The sequence below is a fragment of the Leucopleurus acutus genome (genome assembly GCF_964270905.1).
Source record: "Leucopleurus acutus genome assembly, chromosome: 20".
In the NCBI taxonomy this organism is placed as follows: domain Eukaryota; kingdom Metazoa; phylum Chordata; class Mammalia; order Artiodactyla; family Delphinidae; genus Leucopleurus; species Leucopleurus acutus.
The window spans coordinates 57,503,180-57,522,568 of NC_139162.1; the positions used below are offsets into that span (position 1 = coordinate 57,503,180).

Consider the following 19,389-nt stretch of genomic DNA (forward strand, 5'->3'; position numbering starts at 1 on the left):
GACCGTCGGCCGAGGTGACCCCTCCCAACCCCAACCCCCTCACCCCCCTGCTCTGGGCAGGAGGCGGGCGGCTGAATCCTGGAGCCGCCTCTCTGGCCCCGCTCTCTCCTCACGGTCCCGTGATGGCGGCGGGGTGGTTGAACCCGGCACGGGTGAGTGGGCCATATTGCTGGCATTGCTGCTTCTCCGCTGGTTCGGAGAGGGCTCCTGGGCAGGCTGGAGGCTAAGTAAACCATTGGGTTTCTCTTTGTCCTCGTCGTTTACTTACAACAAGTGGCGCTGACTCGTTATTTTATCCGCGGTCTTACCACAGTTTTGGGTCTCCGACAGGTGTTTCATCAGTGCGTGAAGGATGAATGATGCTTCCTTCCTTCCCGTCACACTTAAAATTCTAGAATTCCAGCTTCCCCATCCTCCCGGCCGACCTCCTCTGACCTTCCGTTCTTCCCTGGCTCACTGTTCTGCAGACACACCAACCTGACCATAAGTTCTCTGTCCCCGCGCCCCGCCCCCAATCTTTATATTTGCACTGGCCTTTGCCTGGAGTACTGTTCCTGTATCTTTTTTTTTTTTTTTTTGACCATGCTGCAGGGCTTGGGGGATCTTAGTTCTCCAACCAGGAATCGAACCTGAGCCCCCTGCAGTGGAAGCATGGAGCCCCAACCATTGGACCGCCAGGGAAGTCCCACTGTTCCTATATCTTTGCAGGACTTCCCTCTCACATCCTTCTGGCCTCTGCGCAGATGTCTCCTATTTGGAGAGGACTTTTCTAGCAGTTAGCTTAAAATGGCCCCTTCCTATTGCCTGTGTTCTGGCATTTTTGTGTAGGGAACCTGGCAAAATTCCTGGTTGAATTTGTCCAGGATGCTGTGGTAGCAAAGAGAAAACAATGAGAAAAGAACCGTAATAGCCGGCCGGCCTCGATTGAGTCCTTGCTGTTAGCAGGTCGACAGGCATAATATATCACCTCATGTAATCCTCACCTTTTCAGAGCTAAGTTCTCTTATTATCACTGTTTTGTACAAGAACAACTTGAGACTCAGTGAAGTTCAGTTTCCTGCCCAAGTTCACTGCAGTTCTTTAGTAGCAGAAACTAACAACCAGTATGTCGCCACCACAGCCTGTATTTTTACCCTCTTCTCTACGAACAGTGGAGAGGGTTGCCTGGAGGTGACACCTAAAGTAAACTTTGCAAGCCAAGCAGTCTTCCTTCCGGTAGGCAGTCTTGGCATGAACCAAGGACATGGCATTTCAGCATGCGGAAGAGTGTGGACCAAATAAAAGGTATATTAGTTGTTTAAGGAATCCCCAGAGGGTTTTTGCGATTGCCAGAATCCTCCCTACTCCCCCATCTGCTGAGACGTGTCCTGGGAGGGCCAGACGTTGTGGCCGTTGGCTGAATGTTCCATCCTGCTCAGCCAGGACAGACATCATGGCCAATCAAAGGCTGTTGTTCTCCTGGCTACAGCCTCCAGTGTCCTCAGCAATTCCTATTCCCTGGTCCCTGAAGTATTCTTTCCTCCAGGATACATGCTGTCAGGTCTCAGGTAGAAAAAAGAAGTGATGGCTCATTGTGGATTCTCCCTGGGAGTCTCCAAGGTTCACATGGCAGCAGGAGCTGGTCCAGGCCCTGCCACTTCCCAAGCAGGTACCACCACCTCAGGTGACTCTCCTGTGAGGTGGGTGATGATGAATCTGCTCCTCTGCCCACGTCTGCAGAATTATTTTCAGCAGTGGCTGAAATGAATATAACTGGGAAATTTATTTAAAATGCTTCACATCTTCATTAACTGTGGTTTTACTTTGCCAGTGGGTCATGGTTATGCTGTTAGACCTCAGACCAGAGGAACCTGCTTTTAAATCCTGCCTCTGATCACAACCCATGTAAACTTTGGGCGAACTGGTAGAGCTCCCTGAGCCTCAGGTCTCCTGACTGACATGAAGATGATAATGGCATTGACCTCACCGGCTGTGGCCAGTCACCCAGTGTTTCTTTTTTCTTTAATTCTCATAACTATTATTGCTCAGTGAGAGTCATTGTATTGATTCAGAAATCAACGTTCAGAGAAATTAAACGAGGCCCCCAAGTTCACACAGCAGGCAAGTGCTGACTTTAGGACTTAGGATTCAAACCTCAAGAGTGGGTGGGACTTAAGAGCTGGGGACTTTCAGACACTTTAACAAGACATGTAAATGCCTCAGCACGAGGCAGGCACACAGTGAGGACCAGTGGGTCTGGGGTACTGTTGCTGTAATTATTATTGGTATTGTTTTGTTGTCATTATTCTTTCCCATTTGTCTGACACCTTAGCACCCTTACCATTCTGTGCCTCACAGTCCATGCGGGAGGGTTCCGATCTCGTGTCATTCTCCGTCGCCTCCTGCCTAGGAGGCTTCTGTCGGCTACACTGCTGTGATCAGTCTAGAGCAGTGTCTGCCTCCTCGAATCCAGCACAGAGCTCGGCCTTCAGGGGCTGTTTGGTCTCTGCATCTTTGCCATGGAGAGAGATGGGCTCTGATTCGATCAATAGCTCCAAGACCAACACAACTGCGTCTGCTTGACTTTCCAGATGATTGTTACTTATGAGGACGTGGCCGTGACTTTTACCCAGGAGGAGTGGGGGCAGCTGGACCCCGCCCAGAGGACCCTGTACCAGGAGGTGATGCTGGAGACCTGCGGGCTCCTGGTCTCTCTGGGTAAGGCCTTCCCAATCCATGTGGGACCTGTCACTTGCTTCATTCCACCCTCTGGCTCCAGGCCTGGTGGTTGAGAAGCCCTCTGTAGCCCATCTACCCTCCTCCGCACAGCTTCAGTTATTTTCTGGACTCACCTCTTGCTGCCTGGTCTCCTTGTATCTCACTTAGGGAGGGTTGGACAAGAAACATAGTTTGCCTTTGGTCACAGCCAAAGGAGAAGTATGTGTTGGGAGGAAATGGAGGTGTCTCACAGAACCCAAAGGTAGGAATTTCTGCTGAGCTCCTTGAGGGACTGATATAGCGACTTAGAGAAGCATGATTATGCCCTGGCTTCTGGGTCTCTTGTTCTGCCTTCTCTCGTGGGCCTGCTCATGTCACTTTGTTTTCACAGTGGTTTTTTCTGCTGCAGCTATTTTGCAGAAGGAGGTAGTCACTAAGTCCTTGCTCTCTGAGGCCCACTCACTCCTCATCTCTGTTTCTTGCTGTATGTTTATCTTGTTTCTCTGTTCATGCTGTACTCATTTAATTCTCCCAGCACGCTGTACTCAACAAGTAAGGGAAATAGGGCCATTGTTGTGAGTCCTTCCTAAAGCTTAATCCATTCAACTTAAAAGGCACAACTTGGTTGTCAACAGCTCTGTTTTGCATTTTTTGTCTGTCCTTTTGTGAAATGTTGATTAGAGTAAATGATATATGATGTTCGTGCAAATGTCTCTATTTGACCAAATCACTGTGTGGGATTCCAAACCCAAGTTATTATTTTTAGTAGTTCATGAAATGCTGAATTCTGGCATCTCCACGTCTGCTCCTTCCTCTGGCCCTGTTTCCTGAGGATTGACTCCTCGGCTCATGTCCCCCTCTCACCACCACAGCCCACTTGGTCTGAGGCTGCTGACTCCCATGGGGAAGTGTTTGCTGTTTCCTTCTTCGTGTAGCACTTGGGAGTCAGGGTCTGGTGCTAGACCCCTGGTGTCTGATACCTGCTCTGCTGCTTATGAGCTGTGTGTTCCTGGGCAGGTTACTGAACGCTTCTGTATGTCAGTTATCTCATAGATAGTATCACATGAAGTAATATAGTACCTGCTTCACACGTCTGTCGTGAGGGTGAATGGCTCAGAATAGTGCGTGGTGATGCCTGGCTGTGTGCAGGGTTAGCAATTGTGACTCCTGCTGCTGTCACTACTGTTAGTGATATCATCGTCGTCCTTGTTGTCATGGTCATCACCCTACACTTGGACTCAGCATTTTCTGGAACAGTGTTGTGTAGCTTTGTAGTTAAATACAGATGCCAGATGCCAGAGATGACTAGACTTTGGTTTTCATCTTGGCTCAGCCATTCATCGTGTCCATGGTTTCAGCAAATCATTTTATCTGCCTGAGCCTCTGTTTCTTCATCTATAAAATGGTGCTTATTGCAATATGTACTTCATGTGGGTGCTATAAGGAAATCCTAAAATAGAATTTTTCATGCAAGGCCCACAGGAAGGTCAATATAACATTTTGCTTAGGACCTAAAAAAGACTTAGATCCATGAAGACATTTACCTTGTTCCTGAATGAAAAGACTCAATATTTTAAATATGTATGTCATTTCATTTCTAAATTAGTTCATAAACTTAATTCAGTTTTTTTTATGCATTTAAATTGCTTGGCACAGTCCCTGGAATATGGTTATACCTATAAATAGTTATTATTTTTTTAAGACTTGGTTTTTTTTGAGCAGTTTTAGGTTCACAGCAAAATTGAGGTAAGTATAGAGATTTCCCATATACCCTCTCCCCCCACACGAGCATACCCTCCCTCATTCTCAATATTCTCACCAGAATGGTACATTTGTTACAGTTAATTCATCTACACTGACACATCATGATCACCCAAAGTCCATAATTGACATTAGGGTTCACTCTTGGTGTTGTACACTCCATGGGTTTGAACAAATGTATAATGACATGTATCCATCATAGTATCATACAGAATTTTTTTGTTGCCCTAAGAGTCCTCTCTATTCATCCTTGCCCCCTCACCAACCACTGATCTTTTTTACAGTCTCCATTTGTGTTTTCCAGAATGTCATATAGCTGGAATCATAGAGTATGTAACCTTTTTGATTGGCTTCTTTCACTTAGTAATATGCATTTGTTTCTCATTTCATGGCTTGATAGCATGTTTCTTTTTAGTGCTGAATAATATTTTACTGTCTAGATTTACCATCGTTTATCCATTTACCTACTGAAGAACAAACATCTTGGTTGCTTCCAAGTTTTGGCAATTATGAATAAAGCTGCTGTAAACATCCGTGTGCAGGTTTTTATGTGGACATAAGTGTTCAGCACCTTTGGGTAAATAGCGAGAACTGTGATTGATGGATCCTATGGTGAAGGTATATTTAGTTTTTTAAGAACCCACCAAACTGTCTTCAAAATGGTGGTATCATTTTGCATCCCCACCAGCATTAAATGAGAGTTCCTGCTGCTCCGCATCCTTGCTAGCATTTGGTGTTGTCAGTGTTCCACGTTTTGACCTTCCTTCCTCCCTCCCTCCCTCCCTTCTTTTCTTTCATTTATATTTATTTATTTATGACTGCTTTGCATCTTCGTTGCTGCGTGTGGGATTTCTCTAGTTGCAGCGAGCAAGGGCTACTCTTTGTTGCGGTGCGTGGATTACTCTTGTTGTGGTGTGCAGCCTTCTCTTTGCGGTGGCTTCTCCTGTTGCGGAGCATGGGCTCTAGGCCCGCGGGCTTCAGTCGCTGTGACACTCAGGCTCAGTAGTTGTGGCATGTGGGCTCTAGAGTGCAGGCTCAGTAGTTGTGGCTCACGGGCTTAGTTGCTCTGCGGCATGTGGGATCTTCCCAGACCAGGGCTCGAACCTGTGTCCCCTGCATTGGCAGGTGGATTCTTCACCATTGCACCACCAGGGAAGTCCCTTGACCATTCTAATAGGTATGTAGTAGTATCTTGTTTTAATTTGCATTTCTCTGATGATATATTCTGTGGAGCATCTTTTCATATGCCTGTTTGCTGTGTGTATATTGTCTTTGGTGAGATGTGTTTTAAGGTCTTTGGTGAGGTGTCTGTTAAGGTATTTGGCTCATTTTAAAATTGGGTCGTTTTTGTTTTCTTACTTTCTAATTTTAAGAGATATTTGTGTATTTTGGATAACTGTCCTTTATCAGATACGTCTTTTGCAAATATTTTCTCCTACTGTGTGGCTTGTCTTCTCATCCTTTGGCAGAGCAGAAGTTTTTAATTTTTATGAAGTCCAGCTTATCAATCATTTCTTTCATGGATTACGCCTTTGGTGTTGTATCTAGAAAGTTATCACATACCCATACTCATCTAGGTTTTCTCCTGTAATATCTTCTAGGAATTTTATGGTTTTGTGTTTTACATTTAGATCTGTGATCCATTTTGAGTAAATTTTTGTGAAGGGTATAAGGTCTGTCTAGGTAATTTTTTTTAATATGTGGATGTCCTGTTGTTCTAGCACCGTTTGTTAAAAAAACTAGCTTTGCTAGCTATTGTATTGCTTTTGTACCTTTGTCAAAGATCAGTTGACTGTATTATGTGGGTCTATTTCTGGGCTTTCAATTCTGTTCCATTGATCTTTCACCAACATCACACTGTCTTCATTACTATAACTTTATTGTAAGTCTTGAGGTTGGGTTAGCGTCAGTCCTCCCACTTTGTTCTTCTTCAATATTGTGTTGGCTCTTCTGGGTCTTTTGCCTCTCCATATAAACTTAATCAGTTTTGGATATCCACAAAATGATTTGCTGAGATTTTGATTGGTATTGCATTGAATCTATAGATCAAATTGGGAAGAATTGACATCTTGACAGTACTGAGTTTTCTTATCCATGAACATAAAATCTCTCTCCATTTATTTTGTTCTTTGATTTCATTCATCAGAGCTTTGTGGAGTTTCTCATATAAATCTTGTACATATGGGCTTCCCTGGTGGCGCAGTGGTTGAGAGTCCGCCTGCCGATGCAGGGGACACGGGTTCGTGCCGCGGTCCGGGAAGATCCCACATGGCGCGGAGCGGCTAGGCCCGTGAGCCATGGCCGCTGAGCCTGCACGTCCGGAGCCTGTGATCCGCAACGGGAGAGGCCACAACAGTAAGAGGCCCGCGTACCACAAAAAAAAAAAAAAATCTTGTACATATTTTCTTAGATTTATACCTAAGTATTTCATTTTGTAGGAGTGCTAATGTAAATGATAATGTGCCAAAGGGCAACTAATCTAAGTCTGCTTTCAAATAACACTATATCACTTCACTGGTAACATGAGACCTTATAACAAAATAATCTTAATTCTGTCCTCCCATCCTTCATATCATTGCTGCCATTTGTTTCACTATGTAAGTGCATATATAATGGGAATATATATTTTATACATATATAAAAATAAGCATTTATATGTATGTATGTATATGTATAAGTGTGTGTAAGCTATGTACATAAGCATAATTGAATACATTATTACTATTATTATTCTGAACACAATGTTACCTGTTAGATTGGTTAGACAACTAAAAGTTTTAACTTTACCTTCTTTTATTCCTCCTGCAGTATTCCTCCTTTCTATATTTAGATCTGAGTTTCTGACCTATATCATTTTCCTTCTCTCTACAGAAGTTATTTTAACATTTCTTATAAGATAGGTCTACTGGCAACAGATTCCCTCAATTTTTGTTTCTTTGAGAAATTATTTCTCTTTCAGTTTTGAAGGATAATTTCACAGGGTGTGGAATTCAAGATTGATGAGGTTTTTCTCTGAACACTTTAAATCTTTCAACTCTCTTATGTGATTTCTGAGGAGAAATCATATGTAATTCTTGTCTTTGTTCCTGTATAGGTAAGATGTTTTGTTTTGTTTTGACCTTCGTCTTCTTTCTGGATTTTTTCTTTATCTTCAAATTTCTGTAGTTTTTAAATGGCATGCCTAGGTGTGGTTGTTTGGTTTTTTTGTTGGGGGACAGGGGTGGGGGTAGTGGGCATTTATCATGCTTGGTGTTCTCTTGGCTTTCTGGATCTGTGGTTTGGTGTTTGACATTAATTTTGGGAAATTCCCAGTCATTATTATTTCCTGTATTTCTTCTGTTTCTTTTTCTTATTTTTTCTCCTTTTAAATTCGCATTATTTTATATTACACCTTTTATAGTTCTATGGTCCTTGGATATTGTTTTTTTCAGTCTTTGTCCTCTTTGCTTTCAGTTTTGAAGGTTACTATTGATATATTCTCAAACTCAGAGATTCTTTCTTTAGCTGTGTCCAGTCTACTGATAAGTCCACCAGAGGCATTCTTCAGTGTTATTTGATCTGTAGCATTTTTTTTTTTTTGGTTCTTAATTAGGATTTCCTTCGATGTGCTTACATTCCTCCTCTGTTTTTGCATGCTGTCTACTTTGTTCATTAAGCCCTTAGCATATTAATCAGTGTCATTTAAAATCCCTGATCTGATAATTCCAGCATCCCTGACATGTCAGGTTCTGATGCTTGCTCTGTCTCTTCAAATTGTGTTCTTTGACTTTTAGCGTGACTCATAATTTTTTTTGATAGCTGCACATGATATACTGGGCAAAAGTAACTGCTGTAAATAGGCCATGATGTATTAGGCAAAAGTAACTGCTGTAAATAGGCCTTTAGGAATGTGGTGGGCAGGACTTCCCTGGTGGTGCAGTGGTTAAGAATCTGCCTGCCAATGCAGGGGACACGGGTTCGAGCCCTGATCTGGCAAGAGCCCACATGCCGCGGAGCAACTAAGCCCATGCACCACAACTACTGAGCCCGTGTGCCACCACTACTAAGCCTGTGTTCTAGAACCCGCAAGCCACAACTACTGAAGCCTGTGCACCTAGAGCCCATGCTCCACAACAAGAGAAGCCACCACAATGAGAAGCCCGTGCACTGCCGCGAAGAGTAGCCCCCGCTCACCACAACTAGAGAAAGCCCACGTGCAGCAACAAAGACCCAACACAGCCAAAAATAAAATAAATTAAAAAAAAAAATGTAGTGGCAGGGCAGGAGGGAAAGAGTGTTCTTATAGTTCTATGATTTGGTCCCAGTCTTTTAGTGGGCCTATCCCTCTGGACTGTGAATATCACAAGTGTTTATCTCCTCCACTAAGGTAGGACAGGATGGCCAAAGTTGACTGGAGTTGGGTATTTCCCTTCTTCCAGGCCATTTAGGCTCTGATAAAACCCCAGCAGTTTAGGATCTGGTTAACTAGTTTCTTCTGAGGACAGGCCTGGTTAAAGAGAGTGCTCTGGTATATTTCATAATTGGTTCTTTTTCCTTCCCCCCTGCCAGAAGCCCAAGGGAATTTTTCTCTTCTATTTTTTGTGGGAACTTGGTTGAGCTTCTGGAGAGAAATTTCATAGTGACTGTATCCCCTGGAGGTTTTTTTTTACTGTCAGGGTTGTCTGCACTGAACCTCCACCAATCCATTCATTATCGTTCAGGTTTTCTATCCTGGCGCTGGTTCCTGTGGCAGTTTCTGCTCATGAGTCTCTGCTCTTGTAAGCTGTGACTCACTGTATTCCCGGTGTCTCTAGTCCTGGGGATAGCAGTTTACCTTGTTTCCTCCCCTCTGTTATTGATCCAAGAAGACTTGTTGACTTTTCAGTCTGTTCAGTTTGCCACTTGTTGTTAGGATGGAGTGGCGACCTGGAATCTCCTTACAGGCAGAACTGGAAACAAAAAGTCGACTAAATATTAGTTTTGACTTAACTGTTAGGATTTAACAATTCCATGGCAACATGGCAGATTGATGAAGCACCTGGGCTCAGGAGCCACAGTTCAGTGAAATCGCAGAAAGTGACATTTGAGCTGAGACCCAAAGAATTAGAGTAATCTAGAACGAGCAAAGTAGGGAAAAAAACAGCCTTCCAGTTAGAAGGGACAGCACGTGCAAAGGCCCTGTGGTTGCAGGGAGCATGACTCCTGACAGCTGAAGAAAGACTCCTTCGCTTTCCACTGCCCTGTCCCTGAGCCCCGTGCTGAGCATGTAGCAGACAGGAGTGAACATTTGCTTAGTGATGACAAACGAATCCTGAGCTTTGGTTCAGGATCTGCAGATGCGCTTTCTGTGCGGGTCCTGCCATTGATTTATCTACAGTCTTTACCCCCACATCGGTTGATATATGTTTGGGTACACATGACAGACCAGCTCAAACAGTCTACACCCTGAAAGAAGCAGCTCAGAGGTGATGCTGGCTTCAGGTTGGGGGTGCCAACCCAGGTATCTGTTTCTTTGCTTCCTTGGTTCTGATGCTCAGGCTGGTTCCCTCACAGGAGTCGCAAGATGCTTCTGGATGGCAGGAGCTGCAGGGGCCTCACTCAGCCCTTCCTGAAATAAAGCTTTCTTTTTACTCAGAGCAGCTGTCGTAGGTCACCTGCCTACCTTAGATACGGATGATGCCGTTTGTGGGATGATGGAGACCAGGGCTTCTTAGCCTGCCAGGTTGGCTACTATCACCTGGGGAGCATTTAAAATCTGATGCCCAGGCCCTTCCCAGAGATTTTGTTTGAACTGCTCTATGGTGGTAGCTGCGCACCCCAGGTGTTGCTGATGCACAGGAGGTTGAGGTCCCTGACTTGAATGAATTAGAAAACGTCTTCAGGAGGTACGTCTGAACAGTGCTGGGTTCTGTGGGATGGAGATCAAAGGGAGTTGGTGCTGTCTGTGCAGCCAGCACTAATGTCTACAGTCTTCAGGGACAAAGGATGGTGTTTTACAGTTTGTTTCCTAGTTGCAGCATTTTGTTTGCCTAGATGGGAGCAGCTGCATTCCGAGGTCTCTTCCAAATCCTGCAGTCCCAATCTGGGTTGAGAGGTTTCTTTCTTCTCACCAAAATCCTCATGTTCTCTTTTTTTCTCTGTGAACAGGATGTCCTTTGCCCAAGCCAGAGCTGATCCACCCACTGGAGCACAGCCCAGAGTTACAGACGTGGAAGAGAGGCCTCTCCCCAAGTTCCTGCCCAGGTAAGTGCCAACAGCTGGCCAAGCGGGCATCACAGCAGGTTGCAGACAGCAGGCGGACCATTGCCTATAAAATTTGTGAGAATTTTCTTGTCATGGCCTCTCTGGAGGCATGGTATCTGTGGAAACTTTTAACCTGTGGTCCTTCTACCCTATAACACTCTCCACTGCTCCTGGGGAGGTGTGGGGCATATCAGGTAAGTTCAGGCTCTCGGCTCCATGTACTTGGGCTTAAAAACTAGGTGTGACACACCACATAGCCTTGTGGCCCTGGGGAAGTTCCATGATCCTGTTGTGCCTTTGTATATAAGTTTGGCCAAGGTAAACCTAGCTGTTCTAACAGGTGTATTCCAAAATCTCCATGGCTCAGCACACGAAAAGTGTTTTTCTTGAACCAAGGATGATGCGGATCAGTAGGAAGCTCTGATCACACAGTTATTCACGGACTCAGCTACCTTCTGTCATCAACGTGGGACCTTCAGGGTTCCTGGCATCCTCCAGCTGGCAGAGGGAAAACAGAGAAGGGAAAATGTCACACCCACTTGCAACACATTGTTTCCACTCACATTCCACTGACAAGATACTCGACTTTGTCATTTGGTGCCTGGGGCTGGGATAGGAGGCTGAGTGTTTTCAAGGAAAGGAATGAAATGGTTTGATTAGTGTGGTCTGTTACACTCAGTCTGTTCCTGAGAAATTGTAGTCATAATCGTTTCTGTCTCATTGGGTGGTTGGAGGATGTAATAGATTATGTATGAAACTGCTTCTCGCTTGGTCTGACCCATAGTGAGTGGCTCAGCAAAAGTAAGCTATTAGTATTATTAACATCATGGGATTAGTGCTAGTGAGTAATGATAGTATCTCATATTTCCTTCTGAACTGCAAGTAAACAGGGCCTTTCCAACTATGCTCTCTATCTTACCCTTTCCCACCTTCTCCATCCACCCACACTCTGAGCGTCAGTCAGACACCCAGAAGCACTCCTCCGCCCTAGTCTTCCTATCCCTCCTGTTTGCTTAAACCTCAAGGCACCTCATGCTCAACATGCCTAAGAGGGGGCTTTTGACCTTGCCCATTCCTCCCACCTCCCGTGCATGTTAGAAGGCTGGGTTCAGCCTCAGATAACTCCTCAACACCCCCGTCTCCACCAAGCCCTCCAAATGCTGTCCGTTTTGCATGCACGCCTCCTGAGTCTGTCACCTCCACCACCAGGAGAAGATGTCCCTCCCACAACCTCGGTCCAGGTTTTCAGCTTTTGCCTGGGTGATGCCAGCACACTCCTGGCTGGTCTCCCCACACCTCCTCTGTGCCTCTAGTCAGCCCTGTCTCCCACGGTGGCCCCCGCAGCCACCAAGATCTTGTTCCCAACTTTCAGCACTCCCCCAGCCACAGAGCCCTCAGCACGTTTTCCTGTCGAAGGTAGAGCTTGTGGGACTTCCCTGGCGGTCCAGTGGTTGGGACTTTGTCTACCAATGCAGAGGGTGCAGGTTCGATCCCTGGTTGAGGAGATAAGATCCTGCATGTCTCGCAGCCAAAACACCAAAACATAAAGCAGAAGCGATATTGTAACACATTCAATGAAGATTTTAAAAATGGTCCACATCAAAAAAATCTTAAAAAAGAAAATAGAGCCTGTATCCTTGTGTTGCTTGATCCTTAAACCCTTCTACATTCATCTAAATCTCTCATATGTGTAGCTTACCTCCTCACCTCCCTAGAGGAGCTCTCACCCCTGACCAAGGCCAATTCATGTACCAGAGTCTAGGCCAAACCTTTTCAGGGAACTGCTGCTTCTCACCTTTTCTGCCTCTTTTGTAACAAAGATATGCTCAGTTGCCTCACATTCGGGGAAAGTAAATAGAAAATGCTTCTGCCTCTCTAATGGCTTCACACTGACATTGACTCTACTTTCCCTGTAAAATCCATCTTCTTGGAGAAGCTGTCTCATTCTTGCAAGAGATGTCTACACTTGAGTCCTGTCCATCACATTTACTAAAATTTTCTTGCACGTTTTGAATGAGGTGTAACTCACACCCTGTGTTGTGTAAAAATCTTAAGAGGTTAACTTCATGAATGCTTGGGTATGTTTAACCCATGTAAGCACCACCTCAGTCAATATGTAGAATATCTCCAGCATCTCATTGGGATCTCACGCCCTCGATAGCCCCTTGTGCTTGGTAACCCCTATTTAGACTGTCAGCACCGATTCGTTTTGACTGTTGAACCCCATAGCATGCTGCCTGTCATATGTGTCTTCTTTTGATCATCATGTCTGAGATTCTTTTCAGGTGGTTACCTGGGGTTGGAATTTGTTTACTCTTAATACGGCGTAATAGCTCATTGCTTGAAAAATTGCCCTTCATTGATCCATTCCCCTCCTGATGGGCACTCCTGTTGTTTTCAACTTAATGCTGCTGAGAATATTCATGTTATGTTTTTTGGTGCATGTAAGCACTGATTTCTGTTAGGAATACATTCTGGTATGTGTGCAGGTCAGGTCATGGAGTAGCTGTATGCTCAGCTTTGATAGAAACTGCCAGACAGTTCTGCAGAGTGTCTGCCCCCTTTAACATCCCCACCATTCATCTATGAAAGACTCCATCTGTCCCTATCCTTGGCAGCTCTTGGTAATGTTCTCTTTGCTCTTTGAGGTCTGGGGGAGGTTCCTCTGCACCACAGCACTGAAACTCTTCCTTACACGGTCACTGCTTTACTCCTAATCTTCAAATACAGCACAACCATAAACGATCATGAGCAATGGACCACAATTTACTGAACACACCTGGCACTGTGCCCAGTGCTTTACAGACATTTTCTCATTTAGCTTTCACAACAGCCTGTGAGGCAGAAACTGAGAGCCTCTCAGTTTTTCAGAGAAGGAAGCTTAGACAGGAAACAGCTAAGAATTTGTCCAACATTAGCTGGCTGGGTACAGGCAGAATTTGAGTCGAGTTGTTCTGCTCCAGAGCGAGCACTCTTGACCGCCATGCCAAATGAGCTCAGGACGCAAGACAGACTTTCCAGACTGTGTCGTGTTTGAGCATTTGACCCTCTTGGATTCTTTGCCCCTCTTCTCACTGGACCTTCATTCTCCTTCTCTGGTCATCACTTGAATGTTGGCTCATCGGGCATCTCATGGCTCATTCTCTTTACTCTTAAATGCTCTCCAAGTTTAATCCACACATTCTCATTCTCACACCTCCAATTTACATGCTGCCTAGTTAGGTCCCAGGTGTACATTATTGGACTAACCCATAATAAAAAATTAAAGCTAATTGATTGACTTTTTTGCCCTGTGTCTGGCACCCTCCAGAACATGGTATATGTAGTGTTTCACTTCATCCTCATAGCAGTCCTACAAGGTGGGCTCTATTTTTAGCTTTATTTTTCAGAAGAGGAAAATGAAGGCCTATGGAATTTGAGTGCCTTACCAGATGCTACAAAGCTAATATTGTGTTCTTTTGGAATTTGGGCCTAGGGTTTTTGTGGTCAGAGACCATGTTCTTAACCATAATACTCATGTGACCTCTAACTTTTGTTTAGTGGACCTCAGGTATGGGTTTCAGTTAATCATAAACCTTGGTTTTATGGGGACATTGTCATCACTGATTAATCAATGACCTTGATTAATTGATGTATTAATTAAATTATTTGCTCCTTTGTTTCTTTTTGAAAATAATATTCTTAACATCACCAAACTCCAGAATGAGAACATTACTCATACCATCCTGTCTTAGTCTGGCTGCTGTAACAAGAATGCCACGGAGTGGGCAGCTCAAGTAACAAACGTTTATTTCTCGCAGTTCGGGAGTCTGGGAAATCCAGGATCAAGGGGCTGGCAGATCTGGCATCTGATGAGGGCCTGCTCCTTGGTGTGCAGATGGCAGGCTTCTCATTCTGTCCTCACATGGCAGAGAAAAGAAGCAAGCTCCTTAGTATCTTTTCTGGTAAGGACACTAATCCCATCTTGGGAGCTTATCCTCTCATGCACGGCAGTTCCCTGATTCTGGAAGATTCTGTGCCTTTGTTCGTTGTATTTCCAAAGGCTGAAAGGGCCTTCCCATTTTCTCTATACGTCAGAAGGTTTGGCTGCATCTGGGAAGCCTGCATGACCTCTTCCTGTCTCCCACCTACTGCACTAGGTGCCCCTTTGCTGGCTTCCTGTAGCACCTTGAGATGTTCTGGCTTCGAGCACTCACCACACACAGTGTCTTCATTCCTCTGTCTACCTGCCCCTCATCTCCAGACATTCTGTCCCCTGTCCATGCTGTCCCTTTGGGTTTTCCCTCTAAAATTTTCAAGAATCTAAGAACCAAAAAGAAAGAAATTGCACACCTGGGTTTCAGAGATTTGAAAACGCAGCAGGTACAGAGCCACTATTTTCATCTTCTCACTGACATGGTGATTTAGTTTCTTCTGTGTTGCCATCACTTATATGCCTTTTGTGTATTGTATTCCCTTCAGGTGGCAACACAAAAGCTGATACCACAGAGCCTACCCCTTCTCACCGGGCGTTGTCTGAGGAAGTCTCACCCCAGGAACAACTGACTCAGCGAGCCTCAGGGGACTCCCTGTTGGGACAAACCAAGGATCAGGATGGGCCACTGGAAATGCATGAAGTCCACTTGAGACCAGGGATGGACCCCCAGAGGGAGAAGCTCTCTGGGAAAATGAGCCCTGAACATGGTGGTTTAGGGACACATGATGGTCTTCACTCAAGGATTGTTCAGCAGCGAGTCTTTCCAGGAGATATTCTTTATGAATGTGACTCACGTGGACCAGTGAAAGGACCCTTGATACATGAAGGGAAACACCTCTATAAGTGTGAGGAATGTGGGAAGGTTTTTAACAAGAATTGCTTCCTTGTTCGACATGAGCAGATTCACTCTGGCGTGAAGCCCTATGAATGCACAGAGTGTGGGAAAACCTTTATTAAGAGCACACACCTCCTCCAGCACCACATGATCCACACCAGGGAGAGGCCCTATGAGTGCACAGAGTGCGGGAAGACCTTCAACCGCAGGTCACACCTCACGAGGCACCAGCGGATTCACACTGGAGAGAAGCCTTACAAGTGCAGTGAGTGTGGAAAGGCCTTCACCCACCGCTCCAATTTAGTCTTACATAACAGAAGCCACACTGGTGAAAAACCCTTTGTGTGCAAAGAATGTGGGAAAGCCTTTCGAGATAAGACAGGTTTCCTTCGACACTACATCATCCACACGGGAGAGAAGCCCTTTGAGTGTGTGGAGTGTGGGAAATCCTTCAACCGCAGATCACATCTCACCTGGCACCAGCAGATTCATAGTGGAGTGAGACCCTTTGAATGCAACGAATGTGGGAAAGGCTTTTGTGACAGCACAGACCTCATCCAACACTATGTCATCCACACTGGAGAGAAGCCATACAAGTGCCTTGAGTGCGGGAAGGCCTTCTACCGCAGGTCACACCTCAAGCAGCACCAGCGGAGTCATACCGGGGAGAAGCCCTATGTGTGCGGTGAATGTGGAAAGGCCTTTACCCACTGTTCCACTTTTATCTTACATAAAAGAGCCCACACTGGAGAAAAACCCTATGAATGCAAAGAATGTGGGAAAGCCTTTAGTAATCGGTCAGACCTCATTCGACACTTCAGCATCCACACTGAAGAGAAGCCTTATGAGTGCATGGAGTGTGGGAAAGCCTTTAACCGTAGGTCATACCTCACCAGACACCAGCGGATTCACAGTGGAGAGAAGCCCTATGAATGCATGGAATGTGGCAAAGCCTTTTGCCAAAGGGCAAACCTCATTCGACATGCCATCATCCACACTGGAGAGAAGCCCTATGTGTGCACTGAATGCGGAAAGGCCTTTACCTACTGCTATACTTTTATCTTGCATAAAAGGGCCCATATTGGAGAAAAACCTTTTGAGTGCAAAGAATGTGGGAAAGCTTTTAGCACTAGGAAAGACCTCATTCGACACATTAGCATCCATGCTGGAGAGAAGCCCTATGAGTGCATGGAGTGCAGGAAGGCCTTTAACCGCAGGTCAGGCCTCACCAGGCACCAGCGGATTCACAGTGGAGAGAAGCCCTATGAATGCCTCGAGTGTGGGAAAACCTTCTGCTGGAGCACAAGCCTCATTCGACACTCCGTCATCCACACAGGAGAGAAGCCCTATGAGTGCAGTGAGTGTGGAAAGGCCTTCAGTCGCAGCTCATCCCTCACTCAGCATCAGAGGGTTCATACTGGGAGAAACCCTGTCAGTGTGACAAATGTGGGAAGAACCTTCACAAGTGGGCAGTCCTCAGTCAGTCTTCAAGAACTCCTATTGGGGAAAGACTTTTTGCATGTAACGACTGAGGAAAATCTTTTGCCAGAGGTAGCATCTTACACAGAATCTGATCATTCATACCAAAGAGAAACCTCTCATTTTTCTTCCCCATGAGAAAAGCTATTGCAGGATATCAGTTGTCATCTAGAGTCATCTTAGAAATGGCCTCAGCCTAGAAACTTATTCTGTATCTGAAAATTCACACAGGAGAGTGATCCAATCTTTATTGTGCACTTAGCAAAACCCTCAGCCACATCTTTCTCCTTAGCTTACGCTACAAAATTATCTCAGGGATATTTGTAAACAAAAGAGGAGGAGACGAGAAAAGAGAAAAATGCAAACACAGTTTTCAGATTTCAGTGATGAGCCTGTGGCAACTTGTCATCCCTTCCTTAGTTTAGTTGAGACAAGGGGAGTGTTGTTGCAGAGATCAGAGGGCCTTGTTCCTTTTATTTGTCTTGAATATACATGCACCTGCTGTCCAGTGTCAGGAGAGTTAGTTGAGAGTATGTCTGAAAATATTTACTGCAAGCCAACTTTGTTCTACAACATCGTCTCTGTCCTTGAGTAGCATATGTCTTTATGAGAAATATGAAGGCTTGACTTATGAAATACTTTCATATTTAAGGAGATAAAGATGTATGTATGAGTGGGCCCGTTTTACTGCATATTTAAGACTGATTTTTTGAGGACATACTGTGTCATGTGTCTTAACCACCCAACACTCATACTTAATCTACTTGTTCATTCTTTTTTTTTCTGTGGGGTGACAATGACAGTGTAGCTGTGCGACCTTTCCAGATGAATCCCAGTTCTTCCCTCTGATTCCTCCTTAGAGAGGTTTCTTCAGGTCCACCTCAGTGACTTTCTAGAGGTCGAATTAGAGCCAGAACAAAATAAAACACATAGCTAAATTAAGCTAAAGGATAATGATACATGCAGAGAGGTAGTCTCATTTTTAATCTTACAAAAGATTGTGTGAAGAGTCACTGTCAAGGAAAGTGACTAGAATTTTAACAGATGATATGAGCATGTGTGGGTGCAGGTACATGTGTGTTCCACAGTTGTTGCCATTGGCTTAGTCCCAGTATAATGACTAAATGACTATTATCTTTTGTCAGGGTATTTTGAAATCACTTCTTTGGAGTTTGGGGTTTTTTTGTTTTTGTTTTGTTTTTTGGTTTTTTTTTTTTTTTTTGAGCAACGTGATAGTATTCCTTCATGTTAAGAAATATACTGTACAGAAAGACATAAAAATAATCATGCATTCACTCTGAACCCTCCTCAGGGCCTTTCAAATGACCGCATGTCTAGTTTTGTATTCCCATTGAAGGCCAAGTCATTTTTGTTATGTTAATCCATGGCATTATTGTGAAGGCCCCTTCTTCATGCTTTTCATGTCTTGTCTAAGAAGTCTTCAGCAAGCTCTAGGTTCTGAATATTTTCTCCTAAAAGTCTTATAGTTTTACCTTTTATATATATATATATATATATATATATATATATATATATATATATATATATATTTTTTTTTTTTTTTTTTTTTTTTTTTTTGGTACGCGGGCCTCTCACTGTTGTGGCCTCTCCCGTTGCGGGGCACAGGCTCCGGACGCGCAGGCTCAGTGGCCATGGCTCACAGGCCCAGCTGCTCCGCGGCATGTGGGATCTTCCCGGACCGGGGCAGGAACCTGTGTCCCCTGCATCGGCAGGCGGACTCTCAACCACTGCGCCACCAGGGAAGCCCTTACCTTTTATATTTAAATCTCTAGTCCATGTTGAATTAATTTTTGTATTACCATGTGAAGTTTAGGTTGTGTTTTTTGCCTCAGGATGTTCAGTTGTTCTGGTACCATTCGTGGAAAAGACTGCCCTGCCTCCATTGAAGTGAACTTAGTAAAAAATAAGTTGGGCATATTCATTTTGGTCTATTTCTGAGTTCTTTATATTATCCCATTGATCTGGGTATTTAAACCTCTGCTAATACACATTATCTTGAATACTGTAGCTATCATTAAATCTTAAAATTGGGTAAAGTGATTCCATCTTCTTTATTGTTTTTAAAAATTGATTTAGCTTTCCATGTCAATTTTTCCTTTGGTTTTCTATATAAATTTTATCATGTGTTTGTCTATATTTTAAAAACATCTTGTGGGATTTTTTATAGATGATACATTGTGGATCATTTTGGTGAGATTTGGCATCTTTATTATGTTGAGTCTTCCATTCCATGAACATGGTATGTCTCTCCATTTATTTAGATTCTCTGATTTATTTCATTAGTGTTTTATAATTTTCACCTTACAGATTCTGAACATATTTTGTTAGATCTTCATCCATACACCTTTTCTTGGAGTCTTTATATGTGGTATTGAGATTTTAATTTCAGTTTGCTCAT

General features: G+C 44.3%; 1 protein-coding gene across 3 annotated transcripts; it reads left to right on the plus strand.

Moving 5' to 3' along the window:
* Positions 1–53: 53 nt before the first annotated feature.
* Positions 54–18,421, plus strand: LOC309976566 (uncharacterized protein). 3 transcript variants are annotated; one of them, XM_082862220.1, is made up of 4 exons: positions 54–152; positions 2,571–2,697; positions 10,585–10,680; positions 15,142–18,421. In XM_082862220.1, the coding sequence occupies exons 1-4, from the start codon at positions 123–125 to the stop codon at positions 17,106–17,108; spliced, it is 2,220 nt and encodes a 739-aa protein (XP_082718346.1). In that variant the 5' UTR covers positions 54–122; the 3' UTR covers positions 17,109–18,421. The 3 variants fall into 3 exon arrangements, with proteins under 3 accessions (XP_082718346.1, XP_082718347.1, XP_082718348.1); XM_082862221.1 differs by lacking the exon at positions 54–152 and adding an exon at positions 1,007–1,284; XM_082862222.1 differs by lacking the exons at positions 54–152; positions 2,571–2,697; positions 10,585–10,680 and adding an exon at positions 14,528–14,624.
* Positions 18,422–19,389: the final 968 nt, after the last annotated feature.